The sequence below is a fragment of the Lissotriton helveticus genome, chromosome 6 (assembly GCF_964261635.1).
Source record: "Lissotriton helveticus chromosome 6, aLisHel1.1, whole genome shotgun sequence".
Taxonomy (NCBI): Eukaryota; Metazoa; Chordata; class Amphibia; order Caudata; family Salamandridae; genus Lissotriton; species Lissotriton helveticus.
The window spans coordinates 1,063,360,087-1,063,379,988 of record NC_136067.1 but is presented as its reverse complement, the minus strand read 5'-3'; the positions used below and the strand labels follow the sequence as shown (position 1 = coordinate 1,063,379,988).

General features: G+C 44.4%; 1 protein-coding gene across 3 annotated transcripts in view; it reads left to right on the top strand.

The window, feature by feature from the left end:
* The window catches only part of MAP3K4 (mitogen-activated protein kinase kinase kinase 4), a 502,654-nt gene that overhangs the window by 259,026 nt on the left and 223,726 nt on the right, over positions 1–19,902 (top strand). For all 3 annotated transcript variants that reach the window (XM_078648714.1, XM_078648713.1, XM_078648715.1), the window contains exons 4-5: positions 2,206–2,463; positions 9,574–9,720. In XM_078648714.1, the coding sequence (XP_078504840.1) occupies positions 2,206–2,463; positions 9,574–9,720 (405 nt within the window). The remainder of the gene's footprint in view (positions 1–2,205; positions 2,464–9,573; positions 9,721–19,902) is intronic.

Sequence of the window (19,902 nt, the reverse complement as noted above, 5' to 3'; positions counted from 1 at the left end):
TGCTCGCCTTCCGCAAATCGATCAAAACACTTCTTTTTTCCCCATCCTAATTTCTTATTGCCTCTCCGTTCCATTTCCCCCTCTTGGTTTTGTTATAGTTTAGCGCCGGGACGCCTCGTTGCTGGGGCAGCTGTTCGCGCTCAATAAAACGTTATAACATAACATAACATAACATAACATTTGGGATATCTAGAATTGGGAGCAGGGCTCGAGTCGGGGTACCACGCGGGTGGACGGCGTCTCCCCACTTATTTTTCCGGGGGTACGCTGTCCCCCCTGCCAAACAGCTGGACTTCACTCTTTGGCCACTCTGGGACGAGGAGCTCGGAGCTCACAGCGCACTGCTCACGCGCTGACTTCTCAGATGCAATCGCATCTAAGGGGTGAGCGAGGGAGGCAATGAGCCTGATGGTGCAAGCCACATTTCGTGACGTCACTTCCTGTCGTGACGTCACTTCCGGTGACAGCGTTCCCCCCACTTCTGTTTTTTAGGACTTGTGCCCTGATTGGGAGCAGCTACCCTGGCTCACCCCTTGGTACTCCTCGCATTGCCCTTGCTACCCCTCGCATTGCCCTTGCTACCCCTGGAGCCTTGAAGATAATTCAGGAACAGAAAGTGTATTTTACACTCTATTATTTCTCCTATCCACCCCGTAGCAAATATGAGACTGAAGGGCAAATGGTGAGAGAACCCTGTCAGTGGGTGTATGGGTCGAAGAATATAATTTCTGCTACACCTGTTATTTTAGTAAATCGTCATTTGTGTGGGATGAGTAAAGTTTTTGATGCACAACAGTGAAAAAAAACTGTTTCTAAAGGCTACAGATCTCAGCAAATCAAATGGGGAGAACAAGATACTTTTTGGAAGGTACACTGAAAATGATCTTTTTTGCCTTCTGAAGACCAACAACTGTTATTTAATCAACTGTGGATAATATTCAGAAAATACAGGTGTCCAACTCGGATGTGGATCAGCAGGGTACCTGGAACAGATTTCTTACATTGGATTTATATAGCGCTTACTACCCCTGACGAGGCTTCGAAACACTTTTTCGGCGAGTAGCACGCTACTCCGGAACCCTTGAAGGATTAGTGGAGAATTAGTATAGTGAAAATATGAAAGTAGTTTGAGTGGTGGATATGTTTGTCAGTTATTTAGAAGGGAAAAAGGTTTGCATTTATATAGCGCTTGCTACCCCTGATGGGGGGTGGAAGTGCTTTTTTTTTGGCGAGTAGCATGCTACTCTGGAACCCATACAGTGTTAGTGGTGAATTAGTATAGTGAAACATGAAATTAATTTGAGTGGTGGACATGTTAGTCTGTTATATGGATTGAAAAGGGTAGTGGAGGGATAGAAGGGGGAGCTCATAGCGGTAGGAGGAGGTTTGGAATGAGTAAAAGGGAGGTGAAGGGGTTGAGTAAAAGGGGGGAGGAGGGGAAGAGTCAGAGGGAGGGTTTAGAAAGGCTTGTTTTTGGGGATCAGAATAGTAAAAAGAGAAATGAGAGGATGCAAGGAGGGGTGGAGTAGGGAAGAGTCTCGAAAGGGTTATTTTGGGGATCATAGTAATGGTATGGGGTTTGGGATGAATGAGAGAGTGGAGGTAATGTACATATGTTATGGTCTTGCAAAAGACTGAGTATTTTGGAGCACTATAGTTCCTTAATACAGACTTTTAAAGAAACAAAGCATAATTATATTTCCCTGGGATTCTTTCCTAAAAAATCTACGGAGTAGTCAACCTTAATTCTTAATGAAGAGTCCTCAGTGTACAATGCTCAACTTCCACTGTGTGGAAAAATCCTAGTTCACATTACGTGGAAGGTGGTCTGATATATAAAAGAATTGCCTTTGCTTCAGAAACACAGTTAGAAAAAATACATCATTTTCTCACTTCAAAAATATATGGTCAGGCAATGCTATTGTGTCAGATTTAATTAATTTATCTGTTAGTAATGGACCTGTACTGCTTGAACTAAATACGAGTACACTTACATATTTATCTTCTTCCCCGCCCCTATTTATTCCTGGTTGTCTGTGTATGTGAAAGTTCATACTATATATTTAACATTAGAATGTCTTGTCTGACATCTTTAAAGTTCATTCTTGTTAAGTTGTTGTATAAACAAAACCAATAATAAAAAAGCCAGACATACTGGATTTTGTCAAAACATAGACCTCATCAAATGTTTTCTTTTTCACCTAGTTTTTAGAGTTTCCTGACCCTATTTTGTGTTCGGATTACTTGCCTGATCTATTGAAGCAATCCTCAAACTCTCTGTCGTCAACGGAACAGAAGTGCAGCACTGTGTCATGGGAAGAGCTAAAAGCCATTGACTTGCCCTCCTTCGAGCCTGCCTTCCTGGTTCTGTGCCGTGTCCTGCTCAACGTCATCCATGAATGCCTCAAACTAAGACTGGAACAGAGGCCTGCTGGAGAACCTTCACTCTTGAGCATCAAGCAGGTTGGTTTTCAAGCTTTGTCAGACTGTTGTCACTCTACCTCTTGTAATGGTTGCCTTGCAGCCACTGCTTATGACTTTCAGCAAAAGTTATGATTAACAGTGAATGGTTTATCTGCACTATTCAGTCATACTACACCCAGACTGTGAGTCCATTCATCCAGTGTAGATGGAGGAGTACACAAAATGAAAGCAAAAACACCTGTGCAACTTATTTAGCTTTGGTTAAAAAAATTGGTCTGATTATTCTTACTTGTATCGTGAGAACAGAAGACTCAAAACAAAATAACGTAATATAAGAGTTAATTGGAATTTTTTTGCGTTTGGACATTAATTATTGCTGAATTCTGCAGAACAGGAAAGCAGTGATAGGTCAGAAGAACATGCATTTGAAAATTTAATTTATGAGAAAGCCTGCATTCAGCAAGAGCCCGTAGCTAAGCCCAGCTCTAAAGTAGGGTTATCTCCCATGTGTGCAGGGAACAAATGCAAGCAGTCTGGTTGTCACTCCTCACACTGGTGTTTGTGTTGATTATCTCCCGCATTGACTTCCCCAGCCTGAGATTAGTACTATTTGACTGTCTGAGTTATTGTATCTTTGACCCTGTTATATAAATAATGTAGACCTGTTTTGTGTTACTGTGCAGCCCTGAGTACTGTTTGATTACAGCGTGGATCCCTTGTGATTGCTCTCCCCTCAAATTCGCATCTCAATTGCCAGTGCCGGCCTCTTTGTTTAGGTCTCGCGTGGCGTACTGCGCACATGCGCAGTCGAGCTCGCGAGATTTTATGTTTTAGAATGTACTTCACTAGCGAGGGTAAGCCCCGCCCCTCTTCTCCATTGGCTGGCCTCCTAAACAGTGTGCCAGCCATTGGAGAAGAGGTCCTAGTGACGTTCTTCTTTCTCTTTTAGCCCCAACCTTTTCAGATTGGGTTCCTTGACTTTCTGCTGGCGTAAAAGGTTTCTTATCTTCTTTATGGGTCCAGATGACCCCATAAAGAAGATAATGAACCTTTTACCGCAGCAGTAAGTCATGCCGAGCCCGTCTGAAAAGGACGGGGCTAAAAGAGTGCCCACCCCGCCAGGGACTTTGTGCCGTTCTCATACCCCTAGAGGGTGCCCACCCCGCCAGGGGCTTTGTATTTAAAAAGGAAAGATGAGCCCAAGCCGGCGCCTGCACCTGACGGTGGGTAGGGCCGGCCGAGACAAGAGAGAAGCCTCGCAGGCTCCATTTCCGCTTTCCCAGGCGGGAGGAAGCAGTGCAGCGTCTTGCAGGCGTCCCTGCGCAGTCTTCCCAGAGTAAGGTGCGTGTGAAACAGGATTTCCTTTCAGCACAAAAGCAATTACTGGGATCGTAAAAACTGCATTTGTGTGAAGAGCCACCCCGGGCACACAGGCAAAACTCCCTTGCAGGAAATGGCATCTGACGCGCAGCTTGGGGCTCAAGAACCAATATGAGCGAGGTAGGCGTGCCAATCTCTGCATGTCACAAGCCAGCCAGTGGTCCCGCAGCCCGGTGCCGCAGCAGACACTGCACTCGAAGTTCAACCGATTCTGCGCCGATCATCCCAAGACAAGTTCTCCCAGCCTCGATGTGTCCCAGTGTCAGTTGTGAAAAACAGTGCCACTGTGTCAGTGGGCAGCGATGCTTAACCGTCAACAGAGGCTCAGCTCAGTGGAAGGATCAAACTTATTTATTTTAATTTTTTTTTTAAGTTGGAGAGGTTCATGCTGTGACCACTCGAATATTCGCCCAATCCTTTGCACTTCAGCTGAGAATTCAAGCAGATCAGACCCGCGTTACAATGGTGAGCGCGGCTCAGATGTCAGATTGGATCAGGTGTCCCTCCTGTAGCGCTCACACTTCTCCCCGCGACAGTATCCCGCTGATGGTGAGCGCAGGTGCCCTCACCTGACACGCCGGGGTTTGGGCGCTGGGCTTTGCCAGCCTGTACCATGATTCGCACCCCTAATGTTGTGCACGGCGTCTGTGAAAAAGTGATACCGGTGTGTCGGCGACACTGCTGAGGCGGGAAGAGGCAGCTCACCGTCTGGGCACACCAGGGAGCCTGGTAAGCAGTTTCAACGACGGGCTCCCGTCTTCCAGCCCAATCCGGACTGCTGCGCTGGCTGCCAGTCTCTTCCGCCTCACCGTTATTTTTCAAAAAGGCAGCTGTCCTTCCTTTCTAGCCTGGGCGGAGGTGACTAAAGTCACAGGTGTCCTTCCTCTCTGGCATGGGCTGAGGTGCCCTGGAGTCGCGGAGACAGTGACAGCCTCCCTCGCCGTCTCCCTCCTCACCCCTGAGGGACGGCTGGAGGGTGTGATAGTGAGCCGGTGCCCCACAGTGCTCCAGTGACCCTCGTGAGACCTTCATTTCCAGGTAAAGTACATCACTTCTCAGATGCGACCTCCGAAGCATCGCACTGAAGAGTCCAAGCCAGAGAACGGTGTACCTGGCAGGAGACACGCCATGCATCGTACTGGAGAGTCCCCGCCGTAGCAGCCTGTCCGTAGCAGGAGACCCCCGGGACTGCTGAGACAGGCTACGGCTGCAGATGTCGGCGGCATCCCCTGTCATGGGTCTGACAGCTCGCTGATCCTCATCACAATCCAGGCTATGACAGTAGCACACGGGGCAACATGCTTTTGCCGCAGTCATTCTGCAGCCATCGGAACCGTCCACATTTAAGGCGGCAGTACCAGCATGCACTAGTCACCCACCCTCACCAGAAGGGTCCATTGTCCCAAATCCATCCATCCAATCCACCCAACCTGCATCCATTGAGTGTATCCATCAGCCCATTCACACTCAGTCCGCGGATTCATCCACCTGTCCGCCGACCATCTCAGCCACCCATCCATGTATCCAGTCATCCATCCTTCCGTCAGTGCGTGCGTCCATCCATCTATACATCAAACAACCCATCCATCCACCCTCCTGCCCGTCCGTCTATCCATCCACCCGTCTGTCCGCCGTCCAACCATCTCCCCATCCCCCACCCGATTGATCGATCGATTCCATCCGTCCATCTGTCCACTTCCCACCATACATTTATAGCTCCAGGGATGGGCAGGGATGTACTGGTTCTCAGGGAGGGTTTGCAGGATCGGGGTACCCGGGGTGCACGTGCATCGCCATCTGAGACCGATGCCAAGGAGATTTCCACAAGTAAACCCTGCCAGTGGGGATCGCGAGGGACTGAGTGTAACATGCTTTGTGATCACGCAAACCGCTGTGTGTGGGGGAGTACACCCTACACGGGCTTATGTGTCATGTCACTAGAACACGTCACGCATGAGCAAAACCAATATCCATCACACGCTTGTACCTGTATGAACGTGAGCATGCACTCATGCATGCCACATGCATACACATACGCCTCTCCGATCTCTTTCTTCCTTGATCCCACTCACGCCCATTAAAAGGAGGACGCCGTGCAAGGCGCGAGAGGTCCCCTAACGCTGATCGCCCGATGGGCCATAGATCACTGATTGGGTGCGTCATTTGTAAAGTGAAGGACTATCATATCGATTTGTTGCCTGGAGGCGCAGCTGAGTTGTGACCCGTTCAGCTGCCTCCAGGAGCAGGCCTTCCCAGCAAACAAAGAGGCTGGAGCGAGGCGCAGCATCCTGGGAGCTGTGTGACCTGTGACACGGCCACCCTGGCCAGCCGCGGTCTGCAGGAGGAGCTGGGCATGGAGGCCGGGCTGGCGTGGGCACTCGGGGCACGGCAGGCCCTCGAGAACCATGACAGCCCGCACGCTTGTGTGTGTGGGGGGGGCTCTATGTGTGTGGGGGGCTCTGTGTGTGTGGCTCTGTGTGTGGGGTAGCTCTGTGTGTGGGGTGGCTCTGTGTGTGGGGCTGTGTGTGTGGGGCTGTGTGTGTGGGGGGCTCTGTGTGTGGGTCTGTGTGTGTGTGGGGCTCTGTGTGTGTGTGGGGCTCTGTGTGTGTGTGGGGTCTGTGTGTGTGGGTCTGTGGGTCTGTGTGTGTGTGTGGGTCTGTGTGTGTGTGTGTGGGTCTGTGTGTTTGTGTGTGGCTATGTGTGTGTGTGGGGCTCTGTGTGTGTGTGTGTGGCTCTGTGTGTATGGGGCTCTGTGTGTGGGGCTCTGTGTGTGTGTGTGGGTCTCTGTATTTGTGTGTGGCATTTGCGAGAGATTAAGCTCTTGGCATTGTAAATGACAATGCCATTAATTTATCTGTTTTCAAAACCAACACATAAATACAAATGTTGTTCTTTACAATGCCAATAGCTCTAACTTTTGCAAAGGCGAGACCGTTGCATTGTAAATGCTTGTTTTATTCGTGGGACCCACCACTGGAGCCATGTGCCCGTTCTCACTTCTACCTGGTATCCTCTTTATTCTTGCACTTGCAAGCTCAATTCAACTTTTATTCTTGCTCAGTGCTGAGAAGGTGCCATGTTGCATAGCATGTTCATAGCACAGTGCCACATCATTCTGCACGGTACATATCTGTGCAAGTAAACAACCATGTTCAGTTGGCTTCTCTGTAGTGTTCTTCAGTGGCCAGTGGTTCTGGCTTTTGATCCACTGGTGTGCCTACATGCGATATCAATTTATATACAATGTATCAAAAGGAAAGAGAATTAAAGCTGTCACGGCTATCAAAAAATCTGTTCCTTCTGAGGCAATGTTGGACATCCTTGGTATACATTGTTTGACTCTCTGGAGTAGTGTGGCTCACTGGTTAGAGGCGGCAGGCCTGAGAGCAGAAGTCAGCCCGGGACCAGGGTTCAATTCCCGACGCGGCAGGGTCGTGGACCTTGGTCAGCGGACTCGATAATTCTCACTTCGGTGCTTACTATAATCAGGGCTTCCACTCGGCAACTCTGGGCATTAGCTTGCCTAATCTCCACAACGGCCCCACCAATTCCGGGGATGCCTGGCTCCACCTTGGGGACTCCCAGCAAGGGACCATCCCACAGGGAAAGCCAGGACGGGTTCCCCAGAGTTATACAGCGCCGGGACGCCCCGTTGCTGGGGCAGCTGTGCGCTTTACAAGTATACTACATTTACATTTACATTTACTTAAGTGACATTGCAACATTGTAGCTACCTGCACTTTGTTTACTTGGTTCGATGGTATTTTATTCTCTTCAGTGTCACAAGTCATAAAAATTAAAAACTCTGTGGCGCAACTGACAGGTTGTTATTTAAAAAAACATCATCAGTACATTAGCCAAATCCATGAATGTTCTTTTAAATGTAATTTTTTTTGGGAAACATATGTCGTCCATGTTTAGGTGGCAGCATGTTTTATTTCTGTTTATTTTGAGGGGTTTTCCTGTAATAAAAAAAAAAAACAACCATCACACTAGCTTGCCATGGCCAGACCTCTCAGCTTTGCCAGTTTTTTTTTAATGTTCAAGGCACATTATTTAAGTATTGGGGTGATATGAGGATGGGGGGGGGGACTATTAAATATTGACAACAAAGTGATTGTTACTCATTTACTTTAAACGGCTAACGATCAAGGACAAAGCCAGTAGTCCTTGTTGGTTTTAGGTGAGTGTCGGTTGTTATGTTACATATCTTGATGCAAAAACAGAAACGTCAGAGAGACATTAAAACACCCATTGGTCGAAACTGTATGAGAATCACGGAAATGTAGCCGTGTGTAATCCACATAGGCCACGCCACTCCTAGAGAGCCCCCCCCCCCCTTTTACCTCCCACTTAAAGCCCTGGAGTTATGTCACAGGCTGGATGCATCTGACAGCTTTTCTGTGGGTTCGGATGCTGCACCTTGCTTCTGGTGCATGCTGAGATGGAAATAGCAGCATTTTAAGGTCCTGTCTCTGAAAGGTAATTGTGGGGGAAGCTTAGGTATTGAGAAGTTCGGGAGCTATGGTGTCCTCTTCAGCATTGTTGTTCTGGTAGGCAGAACGAGATGATTGGCACAGGTCTCTGTTGTGAGGAGTGGAAAACGTTTGCATGCCCTTTCAAGCCTGTGAGTGCAGAGCAAAACACTCTGGTGCCAGGTTTGTGTAAGACTTGTCAGTACTAGAGGCAGGAACATTTGCTCAGAATCCATTTTTAAGTCGAAACCTTTGGTATTTATATAAGGAAATATAGCAGTAACCAGTGGTAGATTGAAGAGGTTCTGTTGAACTTCTCCAGCCTAGCGCTGTACAAAGCTATAAAGCATAGGCCATGCAGTAGCTGACCAGTATGGTTGTGTTATCGCACCGCCCTGAAAGATGCGTGGAAGCATAACGACCGTGTTCTCAGCGAGCAATGTCATTAATGTCCCTGAAGCTTTCTTTTCACGGTCCGGTGCATGAAGTCCAACGGAAAAAACTGCACGGGCTCTCTGTAAATTGTTCCAGTGTAAAATGTGTTTGACTGGGGTGATTAATCTTAGGCTTTGATTTTTTTTACTTAATATTACAACAATCTGAGATGTATTAAATCTGGAACTCTTGAGTTTAACCGTGGAGTTATCATTCTTTCTTTTCACAGTGTGGGCAATCCCTCCTACCCTCCTCCTCCTCTCTCCCTTGCCCTACTCTTTACCGTTTTTTTTAATTTTTCCCTGCAACTATAAACATTCACAGACAGCTAGCCTTTTTATCCTAAATGTTTTTTAATTTGTATTTATTTACTGGAGGTGCCCCTATATAGCCTCTGTTCTCTTAGCCCAACGCCTTTTCTTTTCCACCCTCTCCCTTTTGTTGTGATATTGTTCCCCCTTTCAGCTACCATGTTTCTTACTCCTTGGTGCGTACCCACATTCTATCATTTTTCAAGTCTAGTTCAATTACCCCGTGATTTTTGGATTCCGATATACTGAAACCAAGATAATGACATGTTTCCAGAAGAGGTTCTTTTCTCTTGTATAACAGTCATGAAGTTTTTGTGTTTTTGCTGAATATAATATTACTTGCTCTCATTAAATTACATTCGGGTTCTGTGTCCATTGAGGATTATTAGTATTGGTATTAAATAATGTTGGGACTGTGCAGCAAACCTGTAACATTTAAAAAGAAAACCAAAAAAGTATGTTTCTAAACCTGAATCTTTGACTGTTGAGTGCGTAAAATGTTATCCTTGGTTTTGACTCATTGCGACTTGTGAATGTTATCTCTGCAGTTAGTGCGAGAGTGCAAAGAAGTGCTGAAGGGGGGCCTGCTGATGAAGCAGTACTACCAGTTCATGCTGCGAGAAGTGTCTGATGACGTGCAGAAGACCGACTGCAGTATAGACTCGTTTGAGGAGGACCTCCACAAGATGTTAATGGTATGTACTGTGTATTTTATTTATCAGAGGAGGTAATATTTCAGCAAGGGATACTTCACATTGGAATTTCCACTCTACAGAAGTACAGTTTGGGTGAACATGAACGGGTAGCAGATTCTGTGGACAGAAAATGTTGGCGGTCAAGGGAGCGGAAGTGACTGGTGGGATAACTTGCCCAAGATGCAATATGTCATTTGCATTGAGCATACCTGCCAACTTACAAAATCACTTTGCTGTGTGAGGAGAGGGGCAGGGCCTTGGAAGGGGTGGGGCCTGGTGCGGAGAGCTATCTGCGAGACATTCTGCCCCTCCCCAAGCCCCCTCCCCCAAGAAACAAAACAGAGGGCCATCAAGGCGGTCACCAATGTCCTGGTGTGCTTTTGCATCTTTTAAAGGACGTGGGCTGCTTACAGCCTCCGAAAACTAGCTGGAAATCCACAGTCTACACCCGTGTGATTTTGGTTTCTCACCGTATGACTGTATGAAAGGAGCCGAAATCATGTGGCACATGGTGGCACCGTGTGAGTTTGCGGGTATGAGTGAGGACAGTAAAAACAAGCAGTGACCTGTGTGAATACAGTCACTCAAACACTGTTTACATGCATGGCACGTACAAATGCTGTTGATCACATATTCGCCATTGGTAGGAAAAATTGCTTAAAGTGGTTGTTTTCTGTATAGAATTCGGATCAGAGTAAAGAAATGACCATATAAAGACAGTGGGATTGAGTGATTAAATAGTCTCTTGTGCATTCCAATGGGAGCGCACTCTGGAAGGTGAAATGATGAGAGAGTAATACTCCTCTGAGTGCAGCCAAAGCCCACTTCTATGTTTTAAAGACTGGAAACAATACGTCGTGCACAGAGCTGCGCTGTCAAACCAAACCTCAATAAGCCCGACTACTTACGTGGCTAGTGGTTCCTTCATTTCCTGTTGAAGACGTTATATGATATTGCACGACAAAGAAAAATATTTGACATCACAAACATTTAGATAAAAGTTACCGTACTATTAATCTTTTTTTTCCTTGTTATCGGCTACTTTACTCCGATGTCAGCCTTTTCCATTCGGATATCACCTGACCTTCGTTTGCAGGGTCAGACCTGATTTTTATCCTAATTGTTCAGAAAGAATCCCCTATTCATTGACATGCCCAAAAATATTTCATTCATGTTTATAGCTTGGGCAGCATATCAATAATGAACCCGAACACCTCAACTCTGAAATATTTCTGTAGTATGTATAGTTAGGGCCTGGAGAAAAATTGAAACAAAAATCTCAAAAATGTCATTTGTGATGTTATTTATTAACAATGCATGGGCCCTTTCCAAAATCGCTCCAAAGGTAAAGCAAGATTTGTAAAATCTTATTTTAAGAAAACACTTCACTCTTAGATGTGCGTAAATAACTTATTTGCAAAATATGCTGTTTAAAAATTCGCCCCTTAAAACTGTGAGCTGAAATTAGTACTACTTAAAAATGTAAGCATAGAAACGTTAGGAAAGGTAGCCGTTGACACGGTTTCAAGATAATAATGGAGAAATGTCCGCCAGTCGGGCCTGGTTCCTTTCTCCCTCATTTTGTATGAATATTATCCTAGTCCGTAAATACTCCTAGTGTTGTCTCACCTGCAGAAGTAAAATTGAATGAATCTACCAGGGATGCATATTGATTGTTGCCAATAACCACGACTCAGGTTGCTTTCCTAGTTCATGATCATCATCCTTCTCCTTTTTAACTTCCGTACTTCAGTGACCAGTATTTCACTTCTTAGTAGCACACCATATTAGCGGACCCTAATGCCCACTTCCTAAATGTATTTGGAATCTCGGTACCTTCACAATTATTCATAAGCGATTTGGAGAATGCCTATTGATATTCTCTCCTTTTTGTAAGGGCACAGCACAGGAATCATGCGTAATTGATTAAATCCTTTGGGTACATCTCTGTGACTGGCGAGCTGCCCGCTGGATCTGTCCATGCGCACTATCCTTCGCAAATACTTCAGAGCTTCTTAAATGTAAAAACTACTTGCCAATTAGGTGTAAGTGTAAACGTACATATTCTTGGTGTACAGAGTTAGTGTTATTATAGTTTCCTTAAACAATCTACTGTGTCTACAAGTGAATTATTTTGTATCACTTTACAAAGAAAACTGATTTATTGCTGCCTTCACCCTCAAACTTATTTTGGTTATTAGGTGTTGGCCGCACTCAGCTTCAGCTCTCTGTTTTCAAAAAATCTATTGTTTTTAAAATGTCTATTGTTTTCGAAAAATCTATTGTGTACAATGCAGTGCTTAGGGAGTGCTTTCTAAGCACCCCCCCTCAAGTCCTCAGTTGCTTGCCTTCCCCTTCCTGCAAATGGTTATTTCCTGTCACTCTGTGCTCAAGGACTTCATTGATCGCCACTCCCCTTCGCATCACCCTGAAGCTGACAAAGTTGAGCAAGCATTGGCACAGCCAATAGGTTTTGCCTATGTGAGATTTATTGGCTTTGCTAATGTTTTTTAGATATGTTGCCAATGGCTGAAAGTAATGTACAAAAGCTGTATGACCCAGCTAGCGCTCTCCACGTTATAGCACTTTCCCCCCGTTATTCCGCACTGAAGCTAGCGCTGCTGTATAATATGGCTAAAAAAACATTGACAAAGCCAATAGATCATTCATAGGCTAGGTCAATTGGTTTATGGAGAATGCCCTTGCCAAAGTATTAGTGTGTCCAGATTCAGAAGCATTTTAGGACCATATAAAAGGTTGAAAATGTACCATATAAATGCGCTGAATGTAACATAAGTTGTAGGTAGACAGAAAGGTCCAAAAGGTTACAGCTTTTATTACAGTGATGCTTTAGGTTATGTGTTACTTTGGGTGCAGTGGTTACAAAAGAAACAAAAAGTTACTCCTGACTGATTTTTTTGTAGTAAAATATAGCAATAATAGGTGTTCTGTGGGTTTTTTGGAACTTTTGGCCCCTGTGCTACTGCACATGCTGCACCATTCAAATCATGACCCTAGTGCCTGCAAGGCAATTGCACTTGTGACTGCTTGTTTAGTAGTAAAATATAGCAATAATAGGTGTTCATGGGTATCCTAGAGATTTTCAGCTTGTGGCCCGTGTGCCTGCTACACCATTCAAATCAAAACCCTAGTGCCTGCAAAGTAATTGCTATTGTGACTGCTTGTTCAGTTGTAGCATATCGCAATAATCGGGTTTCAGTGGGTTTCCTAGATGTTTTGACCCCCTATGCCACTGTCCCTGATGCACTATTCAAATCATGACCCTAGTTCATGCGAGGTAATTGCACGTGTGGCTGCTTGTTTAGTAGCATAGTATAGCAATAATCGGTGATCAGTGGCTTTCCTAGAGGTTTTGGCCCTGTGCCACTGCACCTGCTGCACCATTCATATCATGACCCTAGTGCCTGCAGGGTAATTGCCCTTGTGACTGCTTGTTCAGTTGTAACATATAGCAATACTCAGTGTTAAGTGGGTTTCCTAGACCTTTTGGCCCCTGTGTCACTGCAGCTGTTGCACCATTAAAATTATGACCCTAGTGTCTGCAGAGTAACTTCACTTGTGACTGCTTGTTTAGTAGTAAAATATAGCAATATTACATGTTCAGCGGGTTTCTTCGATTTGTTTTGGGCCCTGTGCCACTGGATCCGATGCAATATTGAAATCATGACCCTGGTGCCTGCAAGATAATTGCACTAGTGACTGCTTGTTTAGCAGTAAAATATAACAATAGTGTTCAGTGGGTTTCTTAGAGCTTTTGGTCCCGGTGCCACTACACCTGCTGCACCATTCAATTCAATTCAATTCAATTTAAATACTTTATTTTGGCCAAAGGCCATAAAAGTTTCATAGTAATAAAATCATTCATACAATCTAAAATACATTCAACCGTATATTATATAGTCTCAATAAAAAAGTCAGGAGTTTGGCATACAATAATTTAAAACAATATAAACTGGTCACCATGACATTCCATTGTTACCACCCCAGTAAATTCTCTTTTAAAATTAGATAAAAACTTCTTATAATACAATAAAAGGGAGAAGTGGTTGATTATTTTATACAATTCAAAGATGTTTTCGCAGTCATGAGTGTATTGATCCTTGATACATCACAGCTTTAGCCCCACTTTTTTTCTTATCAATCCCACTATAAACAAGTATCTGGATAAGGCAAATTTGACATATGGTACGGTACTAGCTGTCAACACCCTCAGTGCCTCTTGGTTCTTTCTAAATCCTATTGAATTGCATAGTGGTCGAATCCATTTTCTCCTTGCTCTATCATACGCTGGACAGAAAAACAAAATATGTGCTGTGTTTTCCGTGGACCCTAAAGTACGTCTAGTGCATAGAGTGCAAGAGCGATCTTCCTTGCCTCCCCAGTTTGCTGTATGGCTCTTGATCTGTAGATATTGTACCTAAACTTTAGGTACAGAGTTCTTGCTAGGTACGGCTGTGAATTGTCAAGAAATTCTTCCCGACTCCGACTTGGTTTAATAATGAGGAATTGAGATGTTAGCCTTCTTAATCTCTGGTCACAGTGGAGTACCTTAAGTATGTGTTGCCAGTAAATTCCCTTCAGTGTATCTTTACTGCTTAATGTTAAACTGTGTGGATCGGTCCAATATGATTCAAGACCTAGCTCTGTAAGCCATTTCTGTATGAATCTTAGCCAGGGGAAGGTGAGGCATGTGTCAATAGACAATAATTCACGTACACCTTCTCTATATACTACTAGTTCGGGTGTTATCCATAATCGTATCCAATAGAGCAATGGTCACAGAGTTGTAAGGTGCCCTATGCGCTTCATGTCTAAATTGTGGAGCACTGGGATGAGTGGTGTTGATGGAGGTAGCCTCAGTAGTCTCCTCGCAAATTTTTTCCCCCCATTTGTTTGGATGTCACTAATGCCCCATAGCCCTGATCCATATAATACTGCTGCCTGGACCTTACATTTATGTAGCTCAAGCTCTGGTGTCACAGATTTGCTTGAGGACAGACTATACTTCTTAAGGACTACCCCTGTCCCTTGGGCTAACCGTGGTACAGAGTGGTTGACTTGCTGTTTCCATGCTAATTTGGAATCTAATAATATGCCCAGATTAGTAAAATTAGTTGTGTGTTCTATACTTTGGTTACTCAGCGTAAAGTTACTTTTGTTTTTTTAGTGAGTCCCACAATAGACATCTTGGTTTGAGGTCAAAAGCTGCCCTCAGGTCAACAAATGCTGCATAGATGTGATCCTTCCTAATCTTGACGTATTTCCATATGATGCACAAAAGTCTGAAGACTTGATCTACTATGCTAGTGCATGATCTAAATCCTGCCTGATATGGGGGCAATATAGTGTTGGTCTCTAGCCAGTCGTTAAGCCTGTTTAATAACTGTCTAGCATGGGTTTTTTGAAGTACATCTATCAGGCTAATTGGCCTGCCATTTTCAGGTTTCTCTTTGCTGCCTTTTTTGTGGATATGGACAATTTCAGCCCCTTTCCACGTTCCCGGTATTTGGGCACCTGCTGCTATTGCATTACTAAGGGAGTTAACGTATGGGACCCAGACCTTTTTATCAAGTTTAAATAGATCTCCAAGAAGTCTATCTAGTCCTGGTGCCTTCCCCGGCTTGATGGTATCTATGGCGTATTCGGTTTCTTGCAGTGAAAAAAAGTTCACTTAACGGTCTCCCTCGCTATTAGCAGGCTCACTGTCTCCACTCGGAGTTACAGTGGGCCAGAAGCTGGAGTACAAGTCAGTGAAATGCTCGGTCCAAACTGCCGAATCCAAATAATGTTCTGTCCTAACTACTTGGTCCTTGCTTCCGCATGCTATGATTTTCCAGAACTCCGCTGAATTATTCGTTTTTGCTGCCTGCAAGAGGTCAAGCCAGCTGTCGAAAATTCCTCTTGGCAATAGCCAGTGTTCTCCTGTTAATATCTCTGGCCCTTCTTACTGAGTCTGCCTTTCCCTGCTTTATCATTTCAAGTAAAATTGTCTTAGATCTTTTACATTCTGTTGTATACCATGGATTTAACTCTAATCACAATTTAAAATTGGGTTTTGATTTCTTCCCGATGTTTTTAGTAAGAAGGGATTTGCAGCTAGAACGCTGTGGATTGATATTACTGGCAAATCGCTTGTCTCCAGATGGGCGCTTGCTACCTCAGCAAAGGTATTATAAATGCTTGTCATTAGCTCAATGTTACCAGTGACCTTAGGCCACTTAATAGATCTTCGGTTATTTCCTACTAGGGGATGTATGCTTTGTGTGCAAATATCAGATTGGTCTTCGCTTACTAGCTGGCCTATTACTTCCAAACATAGTGGTCGATGATCACTGTCGTCCCTCATCTCTATTCTGAAGCTCACTATCCTGCTCCAGCTGTGGATGCTGTGCATTATATAATTTGTTCTTGACTGTGGGCGACCGTGTTTAAAAGTGTTGAGAGAGGCTTTTTCAGCCCCATTGCTGAATACCCTCCCATTGCATGCCCTTAGGCGGTGTTCTATAGTGAGCGGCATTATCTGCAATGCAGCATTAGTGCAAGGTTTTAAAGGCCCTGCCACTAATAGAGGCAGCCCTATGGCCGTATCCTCTTCTGCACCATTCAAATCCTGACCCTAGTCTCTGCAAGGTTTTTGCACTTGGGACTGCTTGCTTAGCAGTAAAATATAGCAATAATCGTTTGTCAGTGGGTTTCCTAGACCCCATGGCGCCTGTGCCACTGCAGTATTCAAATTATGACACTAGTGCCTGCAGGGTAATTGCGCTTGTAACTACTTGTTTAGTAGTAAAATATTGCAATATTCAGTGCTTAGTGGGTTTCCTAAATCTTTGGCCCCTGTGCCACTGCACCTGCTACAACATTGAATTCATGACCCTATTGCCTACAAGGACATATGAGGAAAACATTTATATGCAGTAATAAATGTGTTCCCAAAAAAAGCACTGTTGCAGACTGAATACATAATTATTGCATAGCTTAACATAAACAAAAGCTTTCATAAAAAGTTCCTTTAAACGTATCCAACTCTCCAAAACGAGTTGCCACGGATGTCATAAATAAAGCATATGCTTCACACATTAAATTGAAAATCAAGCATTGTTAAATTGTGTTACCATGTGGTTGGCTCTTTCCATTGAAAAGATCTTATCTTGTGCTTGACAGTAAATGGGCCATAAACAATGTAAATTGCCTAAGATCACCATAGGTTAGGCTGATGCCGAGACTGAAATTAAGTTTTGTACTTTGTTCCTAAAAAGATAGTTTCACAAATTAAATGGACTCGCTAAAGAAGAGGAATTTTGCAAAAAAAAAGTGCAAATGTTTTATGCAGCTGGAGAATGAGATACCTTTTGAGATGGCTATGTCTAAAAAAATGTTTTCAATGGGAACAAGAAGCCTCAGTGAAGAAAGTACGCTGCGTTCTTCTTTCCTATAAACGCTCTCACTTTGAAGTCAGCCGAAAGCAAAATAAATACCAGGCTTCAACGAAAACACAGCTTGACATTTGACTTCGGTCTTTGAATGCCCAGCAAATGTGATGAGAACAAAATATAACGACCTGTTATTTACAGAATATGAGATTGTGGAAGAACAATGTAAAAACGGCTTTAGCATGGGCAGGTACAAACTCAAGCTACAGAGCCTAAAGCAAATAAAGTCAGCAAATGGAAAGGCAGAAAACGTGAGTTAACCACACAGCCAATAGCAAGCCATGGGCGAAATGCATTCCAAGGACAACTTGTCTGAAAGTCCCCAAGATATCTTTTTTGCATGGCTAGACAGATGCACTGTTTGGTAGTAAGCAACCTAAAAATGGTTGCGGCAGCCTCCCAACATTAGCATTCCTTAGTGTCTTCCCATTTTAGATGTAGTTCGTACTTCAGTGGCTGTGTTTTGAGAAGTGTTCTATAGGAAATGCTGTCAGGCCCTGAGAGCTTCATTCCAGTACTAGTAGTTGTCCTGAATCTGATTGCCCAGCGTTCCCTTTAGTACAATCCACGTTTTTGCCATGTACATCTGAAATCTAGAAGTGTAAAATTAACCTAATCTCAATTTTTAAAAGGGCCAGTGGTGTCTACTTTCACAATGGTAGCAAATAAAATCTGTTGTATTATAGAATGTTCCATTTATCATTGACTTTTCATTTAATAGCATCAATGAAATATTATATTGTAAACCATTACTTCTCTCGTAACGATTAAGTCACTTTGTCTGCCATATTCCCCTCAAGTAAAGATTAAGGAGCTGATAAATATGTCAGTCGGAAAGCCTCCGACCACAGACAGACATCCATGGTTTAAAGTCCGACCGCCTAATCACAATGTAGGTGGACGGAGTTTAAACCGGCTGGTCGGTCCGAATGGCTTCCTTGAGCCCTTTGAACAGTCGGACGCCACACATAATCCCCTGGTGGATGATGTTTCTGTCATCGGGATTATGATTGTAGTTTCTAACAGGCTTTGCATGTCGGGCTTTCCGGCATGAAAAGCCTGTCGGAAAGTGAGGGGGCCCCCATGCCTCTGCAGCCTCTGGTTGGGAGCCCCCTATGGCACCGTGAAATGCCTGCTACGCGGTGCAGGGATTTCCAGAAACTCCCATTTCTCTATGGGAGCCTGTGCTGCGGCCGGTTTCCAACCACCTCACAAGCTCCCATAAGGAAATGGGAGTGCGGTCGTATTGTAATACGGTGTGCGGAAGGCCGACCTATGGTCGGTCGGTTCCCACCCCGAGACGGTGTCTGTCGGAGGCAACTCCAACTGACAATGTAATTAGGGCCTAAGTCGTTAGAGTCCTGCAAGGCTCATTATCGTTAGCAAACACGATTATACTTTCCTGGCAACCTAACTCCATCTGCCAGTTTTACCACTTCAAGCTCTGGATAGAAATGATGACAACTGTGTTTTCTTTTCGCCTGGATGTATAAAAATCATCACAACTTTTTTTAACATCTATCTCCAGAGTTTGCTTTGAGTTAGTTTTCTAAGTTTGGCTCTATGTCTGTATACAAATGGTGGTTTTAGTCGCCATTCCTATATTATTGGTATTCGGCACATATAGGGAATTGACACCAGCAGAAGAGGATGGAATACATCAGACATGGCCTAGCAATAACATTGTGTAACACCTAAATAAGAATTATTGAAAAATGACATTGTAAAAGTAAATTGAAAGTATGTGAGCAGAGAATGCAAGGATGAAAACAGGTCATATCCTACCAGCCCTGGCACTGAAGCGGACTACTCTCTAGGCAGAGTTACACGTGTCCAAAACAAAATGCCTTACATACAATGAAGAAAGAAAATGGCTAAAGTGGGCGTACCCAGTACCCATTGTTGTAGGATGTAGTGGGCTGAATCAACGTAGGTGAACACGTGACCAGAACAATGGATGAAGAGTGATGAGTGAAATCTCTTCTCTCGCTCTCTCTCTCTCTCCCCTCCCTCTCTCTCTCTCTCTCCCCTCCCTCTCTCTCTCTCTCTCCCCTCCCTCTCCCTCTCTCTCTCTCCCCTCCCTCTCTCTCTCTCTCTCTCCCCTCCCTCTCTCTCTCTATCTCCCCTCCCTCTCCTTCTCCATCTCTATCTTTATGTGTGCGGCTGGAAAACATAAGGCTGGCGAAGTAGCTAAAGCTGTCGCTGTGGCATGTCTGAAACAGATGCGAGGAAGAGGAGCTTGCACACCACCCCCTCAAGTCAATGAAATAGAAAGTGATGTAAAAATGCTCATGTTTTGTAGAGTTTTCCAGTAATGAATTAACAGTGAACTCGTGTATATAGTTAATTAAGCTGATAAATATGTGGAAACAGTGGTTTGTCTTTCAGAAACCTGTACATTGAAAAGTGTTGTAATCTTCCCTAGCCCACTACCTGGTAATAAACCCAGTTTGTTTAATACGGGTTTTGCCTTATTGCTACTGGTCTCCCAAATGTAAACCCATGGCGTCTATGCTTCATATGCTTGCTGGAGAAGCCTTGGGTGTTTTGGGTGGTACAGGTAAAGCCATTTAACTGTTTATATGAAAGTTCTTTGATATTTTGTTTTGTTAACAATAACATACAAAGCTAAATATCTTTCAGACGTGATTTTTGTTTTCGTTAACCTTGCTTTTTCAGTTTTGCTTGTCGTAATATTTGTAAATGAACATGCATTCATCCTAGGTCA